The 11,350-nt window shown below is 25.6% G+C and overlaps 1 protein-coding gene across 1 annotated transcript; it reads left to right on the top strand.

The window, feature by feature from the left end:
* The first annotated feature begins 4,829 nt into the window (after nucleotides 1-4,829).
* On the top strand, nucleotides 4,830-7,177 carry LOC106755278 (heparanase-like protein 2). The gene is made up of 9 exons (XM_022778239.1): nucleotides 4,830-5,033; nucleotides 5,121-5,157; nucleotides 5,229-5,409; nucleotides 5,490-5,644; nucleotides 5,745-5,978; nucleotides 6,094-6,283; nucleotides 6,380-6,505; nucleotides 6,606-6,705; nucleotides 6,784-7,177. The coding sequence occupies exons 1-9, from the start codon at nucleotides 4,830-4,832 to the stop codon at nucleotides 7,096-7,098; spliced, it is 1,542 nt and encodes a 513-aa protein (XP_022633960.1). The 3' UTR covers nucleotides 7,099-7,177.
* Nucleotides 7,178-11,350: the final 4,173 nt, after the last annotated feature.

Genomic DNA, 11,350 nt, shown 5'->3' with positions numbered 1-11,350 from the left:
CTTATTTCATTAAAGAACATAACTCATTTTGACCTTATTTCTTTCAATAAATATAAAACATGTGTTTGCTGACAAACTTGTTTAGTAATTAACATTTATCGAGGAATCTTATGCCATCAATAAATATTTGTCAGTAAAACGCGTTTTTTCTATAATTTTTTTTATTATTTAAAAAAAATTGGAATATTTTTTTTTTTCACGTATTGCTTTAAAGTTGTGTCATATGATACTATTTGTGTGATGTGGCAGACAACGTGAGAGAATCTCAATTTAATCTTTATATTTGTCATTTCATTCAATTTAGTTCTATTTTTTAAAAATAGAACAATGTTGTCTGGACAAAATTTATTTATTTTTATAAATCTTATATTTAAAATTGACATTTTTTTAAATATTTTTAGAAAATATTTTTAAACTAACTTTAAAATCTATATATAATATATATATATATATCTTAAATTAAATATTGTTTATATGTTAACGAGATTTAGTTTTTCGTCATTGCCAAAGAATTTCTTGGTAAAGAATTGATTTTTTTTTTCATCTTTATAAAATTCGAAAGTTTTGGTTTTAGTTCCTGTAAAATATTTTTCTTTCTTCTACAATTTTAAATAACTACTTTAGGCCCTAATATTCGTTTAAAGATAAATGAATAACATTACTTTGTGAATTTTAATAAAAAAATATCAGTCTCATAGGTAAATGTTATATTATAATATTGATAATCGTCTCGTGTAAAGATTATTGAACTTTTTATTAATAATGTAATAAGTTAATTAATGTCACATAATGCTAACGATTATAAATGATACTTTTAATTATAGAGACTAAAATCATTGCAGGATTAAAATCAAAACATCATTTTACAATACTTAAAATATCTTTATGTTTATCATAAATACTTTTTCCTCTTAAAACTACTGCTTTTTTACATTAAAAACAACTCTGAATATATCATTTATTTTAATAGTTTAACTATTATAAATACATTTTTTTACTACGAATACATTGGCATAATTTATTTGATAATAATTAGTGAAAAAATAATATTTAAATAATATTATTCATCAATTTCAAACTTCCATGAATGAATTTGAAATTTCTTTAAAATTGATTCTCGTACTCATTTTGGGATAAGTGTAAGAAAAGAATTACAATTTAGCACTAAAATATTTTATATAATTATTATTTATGTTCTTTAATGTTACCAAACGAATAATCAAAATTCTCAATTTCTAGAAACTTAACATCAAATTTTCTGTATTAATAAAAGTAAAATTAGTAAAAAAAAAATAATAATTTTTATTTCTGTAAGTTTTACTTTATAAGTTATAACTAACCAATAGAGCCAAATTATAAAATTAATAATATTATTTTTAATCCAATTGTTCCATTTTAAAAATTAAAGAATTTGATATCCAATATTGATGTTCTCTATGTAACGCAAAAATTAAAATAAAAAATTTTAAAATGAATCTCTATTTATAGATTTTCAATATATTAATTTATAATACATTTAATCGGTTAAATCAAACTTTTATTGACTATTCTAACAAAATTTTGAAAAATAGTTACAACATCTCTTTATTTATTATAAGTGACTATCACACTTGTTATTATTGTTAAATACAGTCTTCATTAATTGTTCAAAACCAATTTAATTAGTTATAAAAGAACTTAATGATTATAATTGTGAAATTTTGAAAAACACTTAAAACATTCTCTGGATTAATCAGTTATTTATTTATTTATTTAAAATGCCATTAATTGAAGTTTGAATGTGATTATTAAATCTAATGTAAAACGAAATATAAATCGGACAACTAAAAATCAACATGTAAAAATTGAAATTAATAAACTAAATAATATAATTTCTGAAGCATTGACTCCTCTCTTTATATGCATAATTTTATTTTTTTATAATTATTGTCTATTTCAAAAATTATTTCTTAGTTTCAACATGGTATATATTTCAAAGTTAGTTTTAATTTTTTTTTCAGGAATATTTAATAAAAATATGATTTAAAAAATAAATAAATTTTGTCCTAATTTAAAAGAAAACAACATTACTCTACTTTTAGAAAAATTATAACTAAATTAAATAAAAAATAAATATAAAGACAAAATGAGACTATATTAAGTCACACTGTCATGTCATATTCCTAGTACTAGGTGGCACAATTTTGAAGTGAGATATTAAAAAAAATTCCAAAAAATTAAAAGAAATTAAAAAAATTTAGAATAAATTCAAAATAATTCAAAATATCTACAAATTGCCACATGACACTTACTTTAATATTATTTATACATTAGTAATGAAAATAACCAAATTGGAACACTCTTAAAAATGTTAGAATAAGGAAAAAAAAAAAGACAAACTTGATACTTTTCAAAAGAAAAACTAAAACCAAATAAATAATTAAAAAAAAACAAGAAGTCATAATTTATTCATTTATTTATGAATTTATAATAATAACTAACAAATTCATCATACCAGTTAAAATGTCCCTAACTTAAAAAACACAGCAACTCCTTTCCCTCATATTTCAATGACCCACAAAACATTCTTTTAAACCATATTTTCATTGCTAATTCATAAAACATCAATAAATAGTTCTTAAGAATGTAAATGTCATTCATCACTCCAATCCCAAAATTCAAAGGATTAAAATTTTTATATCAACTAGAAAAAAATACATTTTACATTTTAAAATAGCTTAAAACCAATTTTGTAAAACTTTAAAATGAAGAAATATGTTAAAAATTTTATATCCACTAAAAATAACGTCCATTTATAATAGAATGACGTCAGTATGACACACTTTTACATTCATTTGACACAAATTATAACAATAAAATAGTTATAAAAGTGTAAATTTTATTTTTTAAAAAATAAAGAAATAAAAAAAGAAAAATATTATTAAATGAGTGTAAAAAATTTAAATGTGTCAAAGAATATTTTTTTTATAATATATTAATCCATTTATAATATATTATTGAACGTAAATCTCATTTTAAAACTTGATTTTGTGAGTTTTAATTAAATTTAAAATGTACTTCTTAATATTGTTGAAGCAGAAGAATTGAATGAAACACTTATCTGCAAAGCTGCAAAATTGCATGTCCAGAGCAACGATTCTTTGTTTTCCAGCATATATTGATGAAAATCATTGTTCCACGAGTCATCTTATTCAAATTCAATCTTTTTTCTGCAAATATAATGCAATTCTATAGTTTCAACAATATTTAAAGAGCGTTAATTTATTTGTAAACATGACCTAATAGAAAGTCAATTTATATTTTCATACAACTATGAAACAAATAAATTAAATGACTTACTATGGAATAATATTGTTAAATAAGTAAAAAGATTTATTGCATGTAAATTAGTGGAAAGAAGTGTATATTTTCCTTTTTTTAATTACGTCATCTTAGATATATTTGTGATTTGTGATTTGATTTATTATATGAAAATACGATGATGAAATGTATTATTTATTGCCTATTGTATTGAAGATATGATGTAATAAACAAATTTGATTGTATAGAATCAAACATTATAAATATAATGTAAACAATTACTCTCTTTTAATCTACGAATCTAATACTTTTTTTGTTTTCTTTTTATTCCTACAAATTTTTAATTTATTTTCTATTTTGTCGTTCATGGTAAATTTTGTATTATTAATTAAAAATAACATTAAAGCTAAAATAAAATATAATAATTTATTTACACTAAATGAGACAATTCCAATATTATATATATGTGATAAAGATTTACTAACCAAATGTATTTCGGATTTAAAAATTATTAAGTTAATATTTCTTGATTATATTTAAGGGTTTAAAATTTCAAAGTAGAAAAAGGTAACAAAATAATTAAAATGCTGAATTTTTTTAAAATATTTAAAAAACCTAAATCTATTGGCATGAAAAAAGAGAAAATCACATTTTTTTTAATGCTTATGCATCTTGTAAGTTAATATCACATTAATGAGTTTTCTTAATTAACGAAAAAAATTAATATCACATTAATGAATTTTCTTAATTAATGAAAAAAAAATTAATATCTGTTAATAATTTTCACTTATATGTGAAGATGATGAAGGTGATAAAAATTAAAATATCAAATTTTATCCCAAATAAAGAAAACTCTAATATATTTCTTGATTAAACTTAAGTCTTTAAATTCCCAATTACATCCTTTAAATTTGATCATCTTTCATTAAATTTTTAAGAAACTTTCAAATTATTTAATATTATTTCAGATTCCTTAATTATCTCTTAATTACTTAATTATTTTCTATAAAGGTTTTAGATAAAAAAACAATGAAATGATTATATTTATTTAAATTAAAAACAGAAGGATTTAATTTATAAATAACAATAGTAATAAAAATCAGAGCAAGGTGGAATTTATGTTAAAAGTTGTTCTGACTAAAAACAATAAGAAATAGCATAACCAATCTTAACAATGAAAATGAAAACAAATATATGTTGTGTTCAGCTATTGTTATCTTCTAATTATTATTTTGATAAGGGTTTTAGAAGAAAAACAACAATTATTGTTTGATTTAAAAAAATGGAAGGATTTAATTTGTAAATATAAAGAGCAATTAAAATCAAAGTAGAATTGTGAGATTGAGTTTATCTTAAAAGTTGTTCAGAAAAAACAAACAGTAAGAAACAGAACCAACGTATAAATCTTAACAGTAAAAATCTAAAAATCATAAAAACAGAAAAAGTTACAGAGTACGTTCTTATATAAATTTCACTCTCATACTCGAAGAAATTCCTCTGTTGTTCCATAACTCAATTCTGAGTAGAGAATGAAAATGAAAACAAGCATATGTTTTGTTCTGCTCTTGTTATTTTCAGTGTCTTCAGCTGAAGACGTGAATGTTAAAGTGAAAGGGGTGACACGCATTGCTACCACAGATGAAAATTTCATCTGTGCAACTTTAGATTGGTGGCCACCAAACAAGTGTGACTACGATCAATGTCCCTGGGGAGAAGCAGGAATTATGAATCTGGTGTTTATTCATTTCCTTTGATATTTAGTATTTACCATCATCATCTTATCAATGATTCTATGTTTTTGTGTTTTTCAACTTCTGCAGGACTTGTTTAACAACATTCTGATAAATGCCGTTAAGGGTACGTATATGTTTCTTTTTCTTAACTCAAAGTATTACTTATCATTTCTAATTCTTTGTAAACTTTGGCAGCTTTTAACCCCCTAAGGATCAGATTAGGAGGTTCACTGGAAGATCAGATTGTATACCAATTTGGAGAACAAGAGGATTGCCCCATTATGGAAAAGCAAAGTGATGGTCTCTTTGGTTTCAGCAAAGGATGTCTTCCCAGAAAAAAATGGGATCAAGTTCATGAATTTCTTAACAAAACTGGGTATTAATTTAACACCCTTTTTCTCAATTTTATTATGTATGTTGCTAAGTAATCTCACATGTTGTTTTTCTCTTTTGCAGGGTGAAATTCACTTTCGGGTTGAATGCCCTAAATGGGAAGGAAAATTCTAAGGAGGACAAGGAAAACTGGGTAGGAGACTGGGACCCAACAAATGCCTTAAGTCTAATGGAGTACTCAATTTCAAAAGGATACAAAATAGATTCATATGAATTAGGTAGCTAAAACCTTTGCAATGGAAGCTTTGAATTACATACAAAATAGGCCCATAAGTTATTTTAATATTTTCTTTGATTCATTATCATGGTGTTTATCAGGAAATGAGTTATGCTCTGGTGGGGTAGCTGCCAAAATAGACAGTGTTCAATATGCTAAAGACATCACACAACTCAGAAATTTAGTTAATTTGCTTTACCAAAATGCCAATACAAGGCCAAAGGTGCTTGGCCCTGCTGGTTTCTACAGTAAGGAATGGTTTGATAGCTTCTTAGAGAATGTTGGACATGGTGTGGTTGATGGAGTAACCCACCACATTTACAACCTTGGTTCTGGTATGTATATATATAATATATAATATATAGATTCTCCTATCTAGTCTTGTCTAATAATAATATATACATAGATGTCTTGGTGATTGTTTTCTAACTAACCATTAATCTAATGAAGGTAATGACAAGGATCTTATTAACAAGATTCAAGACCCATATTATTTGAGCAAAGTTGCTCAAACATTCAAAGATGTTTCAGAATCAGTGAAGGTATTCACTCCAAGGGCAGGAGCATGGGTTGGGGAATCTGGTGGAGCTTATAACAGTGGTGGCAAAGATGTGTCAAATACTTTTGTTAATGGCTTTTGGTATGTCTAATGTCAACCAATTCAGTTCTTTACTTCTTTTCTTCTGTGTTGTTTTCATTGACATGTTAATTCAATGCGTTTTGAATGAATAACTAGGTACTTGGACCAGCTTGGCATGACAGCAGCCTTCAACCACAAGGTTTATTGTAGACAAGCACTAATTGGAGGAAACTACGCTATGCTAAACACCACAACCTTCATTCCTAACCCAGATTATTATGGGTAACTCATCATATAATGATCAAGATTTTAAACTAATCATGCAGAATAATATAATGATCAAGTGTATAACAGTTTGATTGTCTGGTTTTGTTTTGTTCAGAGCACTTTTGTGGCATCGGCTTATGGGAAGAAATGTGCTTTCTGTGTCTCATGAAGGATCTTCATTTTTGCGTGCATATGGTCATTGTTCAAAGAAAGAGGTAATGATTTACAGAAAACAATAACAAATTGAAAGCAAAAAGTTTGTATATTCTCTAACTGTGGTTGATTCTTTTCAGCATGGCATCACAGTGCTGCTCATAAACATGTCAAATTCCACAACTTTCAGAGTATCTCTGGTGAATGACATGCACACAGATAAAGAAGGAGGATCATCAGACGCAATGAGGGAAGAGTACCATTTGACTCCAAAAGATGGCAACATTCAAAGTGAGGTGGTGCTGTTGAATGGAACTCCATTAAAGCTCACACAGTCGCTAGACATCCCAGAGATGAATCCAAAGCTGGTTGATCCATCTTCTACAATCAAAGTGAAGCCTGATTCCATTGTGTTTGTGCATAGCAAGAGTTTCCGTGCACCAGCATGTAGTTAAGTAGCATGCACATACTTGTTCATAGTTTTATGTCGATTTCTTTAGGTTTTTCTTAGGATCTTAGTCCCTTTAAATTTCGTATCTATTAAGGATTTTTTTTCCTAGTTTTAGATTCCATTTCTTTACGTTTCTTTCTTTTCTATCAGTTTTTTTGGGATAGATGATATTTTGACAATATTTTTTACGATTTTTTTTACAATACGAGACACGTGTCATCATTTTATTGGTCTATTTGAATTTATGTTTAAAAAATATTTAAAACAGATCAATCACAAGCTGCCATATATACTTTTTTAAAAAATTGTTAAAAAAGTATTGTTAAAAAAACTTCTTCCTTTTGAATTCACCTCACAGATATTAACTTGATCTTATTTTTGGTGGAGAAAATGAAAGAAAGGAAATAATGTGATGAGAAAATTAATTAAATGATCATGTTATATCATTTGTATTGATCACGTAATTACTTAGTTCAACATCTAATTATGAGGTTATATATAATATTTCTATAATTTGGTTAATATTATATGTAAAGCTCTATTACAATATATTATTATAAAATGGAGGTTATATGACGATTATATCATTTTCTTAGAAAATATCTTAATTTAAACAAACAAATAATTATTGTACTCAGATTCTTATTTAGTTATTGTTGCCATGCATGATTTAAATGCTCTAAATTAATTAATACAATTGGTTGATAATACAATAAGTATATGATTAAGTAATAATACTAATATAAATATGTTGATTTCAATAAATTTAATTAAGAACTATTTTAGGCACATGCATCTTAAAATTTGAATGTATGCCTAAAGTATAAATGTTTTTTCTAATTTTCATTAACAAAAATGGATAAGTACACCAATTGTAACAAGCCAATTAGCGGTCTCGTACTATTAGTGATGAGGGCATCAAGGTCTTGGGTCTTTTTGATTTAGGAGCAAATGTTTCCTGTATATAATGTTATATGTTACGTGTACTGTATGAAACATGTCTCTCGGTCGAACAATTATATAGGAAATCGATTCTGAAAAATCCTACAATTAGGTTCGATCCAAAAATTTCATGTTCTGATTAATAAGGTAAAAACATGCTTATATGATATTAGGTTATAATTGGGCCAATCTTATAATCAAAATCTCACTTTAGAAACCTATAAGTACATAGATAAGGTAAAAAAGTATCTGGTTATATTTATTGGACATTTAAGACTTAACTGTGATAACTTATTGATAATTGAAAACTAACTTGAACGTCAAAGTACCTTTAATAGGTACCTACCCCTTAAATATGAACCCTAAGTAAAAGTGAGGCGAAGTTAAGAGAGGTTAGACCAAATTGTGAAGATGTAGTTCTCGACCCTACATACTGAAACACTCTGCATCCTAATTTTCATTCACATGAGCATTCACATTTACTTTACTTCTAGTGGTCCATTGTTGTGTGAGAGATTTGGTTCTTGTGGTCCATTGTTGGGGGTAAACATGTCAATTTGGTCTCTCTTACATGGATTGACCTTTACTCACCAGGTCAGAAAAACCCTCAGTCAAAAAAACCTCAGAAAAAACTCAAAGGATCAAAATATCTACAAAATTCTTTTGAGTCGGCAACTCATGAGTTTTTTTTTTTTTAAAATATTCATTTTGAATAGACTTTGTAAGAGATTTTAATAAAAATGATTGTTTAACACACTAAACATATTTAATTTTCCTTGACTAACTAAATATATTTTTAAAGTATATAAAATAATTATTTAATTTTGTTGTGAAAAACTTCATGTATATTTCTTTTATATACATATATATATATATATATATATATATATATATATATATATATATATATAATATTTCTCATATAAACATATTAGTTTCTATCAAAATTAACAATAAAATATTTGTAATATTAAGTGGTTTATGATGTATTATTTCTTAATATTCACTAAATTTATTGTTATTAATTCAATTGTTCATAATGCATGTAGTTATTAGTTTCTTATTTTCCTACTATTTTAGTTTAAATTTTTTTATATTGATTGATTCACTTTCAAAGTATATATTTTACTATCATAGAAAAAAGTGAATAGAAATATAATAAAAAATGTTATCTTTAATTTAAAATTTTAAAATATAATTTTATTGATTTTGTATTTTGTATATTATGTTTTAACATGAAACGTATATCTTTATGTTTAAATTTCTAATCATGTTGATTTTCTTCTTTATAAAATTAAAAGAAATTAAAACACTATTAAAATGTTAAAAAAAAATCAATTATTTATCACAATATAAAAAAATTCACTTCTGATTAATTAAAGCAAGACATTTATATCTTTTAAAATGTTTATTTAATTTTAAAGAAATTAAAACCTAATTAACAAAAAAAAAATCATTTCATTTATTTAACATGAACATGATAAAGACTACATTTAATTAGAAAATATTTTAGAAGTGATAATTCGAATTTTTTTTTCAAAAGTTAGGAATTGATAAAATCATTAAATATTTGACGTGGTCATACAACTATGAGAAATATATATGAAGCGTTATTTCATATATAAAAATTGTTATATATGAGTATGATATAAAAGTATATATTTTATTTAATATATGAAAATTAAAAAAGTATGAAGTTTTATTATATATTTTATTTAATAACATTATAATAAGTATGATATAAAAATGTTGATTTAAATATAATGAAATTACAACATATTAAATTATCTAATAAAATATATAATTTTATATGTATATATAAATGATATTGTTTATAAAAGTTAATTAAAGTTTTGTAGTGGGACTAAATCCATCTTAACCTTGACCCTAACCCATTTGAGAGGGGGTTCTGGGGGTAGATTTTTTTTTGCCCCCACTTGAGGGGTGGGACTCATTACTAAAGAATTGGAACGAGTAGAACATATAGGATTGAATAGTTGTTGATGCATATTGGGACAGACATACGATCTCCTCTATGCTTGTGAATTAACACGTTATAACCCTGGGGTGATTCCTTTGGCTGAAATTCATATCATGTGGATGAGATTGAGTTTTTAAGATATTGTATCAAATGAATCTCAGCTAAATTATCCATTGAGTCGTATTGTTGAACAACAATTTAAAGAGGTTGACATTAGAGGTCAAGTGACCGTTAAGCAAAAATTGTCTTGTAATGACATCTATGATACCTCCATTGTATAAAGTGAAGACAAAGAGTGCACAAAAGGATAAACTTCAAATAACAAAAAGGTCTACAAAGTGTGATACATCATATTTTGAACACGCAGAAACCTCCCACTTAACAAATGAATCTTTGTCTACGAGAAAACATTTACAATATAAGGCAAAACCTGTTCAACGAAGGAAAGTATCCATGATAGAGACATTTCATCCTATTTTTCATTCATACATTCTCGATGTTGTTGAAGTCGTGGCTAATAGATACATTGTTGTGTCATTGAGGTTAAGGGAAGATTTTCATGACCCCTTATCTGAAATAATCTCTATAAAGAACTTAGTCAATAGCGTGATTAATATGCATCACTAGTGGGAAGTTATGACCAACTCGAAGAGCTGAAGGGGTCTTTGCTACTGAAGTCACAATCAATAGTACACGTTCCTATATTTGACAACGTATTTATTATTTGTTTTCTTTTTCTATCATAACAATTTATTTCATTCCTTAGAGGTTAATGAAACCAAGTGGATGACTATACCAGACATTGGCTATGTAATTAATAATCGATATAATGTCATCTTAGTCTGTCTGTCATATAGTCTAAATTATACAATCTTCCTACTATGTACCAGACCGTCTTCTGATATAAGACAACATCACTTAGTATGTATATGACACATTCATGAAAATCATTTCGTTCAGGAAATATTATTATTCTTTGCTTTAATTTGAAAATAAATTTTATATACTAATATTGATTATACAGGTTCAACTATAAGATAATTGTCCTTTTCCTATGATTGATATCATATGCTCAACCCATTGTTATCCTAAGGTGCAAACGTGGTCATATTCTTATACAAGTAGGATGCAAGCATTTGCATAATCGATGGGCATTACTACCTCTTATGTTGACTTAATTGAACCATGCTATTTGTGTATTTTGAAGAGATATGTAAATAAACATTGACAGTGGTTGTTAATTAATTACAAAGCGTTCCACTCTCATATATATAAATATTTCATCCTTTTCATCATTAGACGAAGTATACATGAATAACTATGTAAACATTTA

Source organism: Vigna radiata, unplaced genomic scaffold (genome assembly GCF_000741045.1).
Source record: "Vigna radiata var. radiata cultivar VC1973A unplaced genomic scaffold, Vradiata_ver6 scaffold_100, whole genome shotgun sequence".
NCBI classification, from domain to species: domain Eukaryota; kingdom Viridiplantae; phylum Streptophyta; class Magnoliopsida; order Fabales; family Fabaceae; genus Vigna; species Vigna radiata.
Note: the sequence above shows the minus strand (reverse complement) of the source record. Positions and strands in the feature narration are given on the sequence as shown.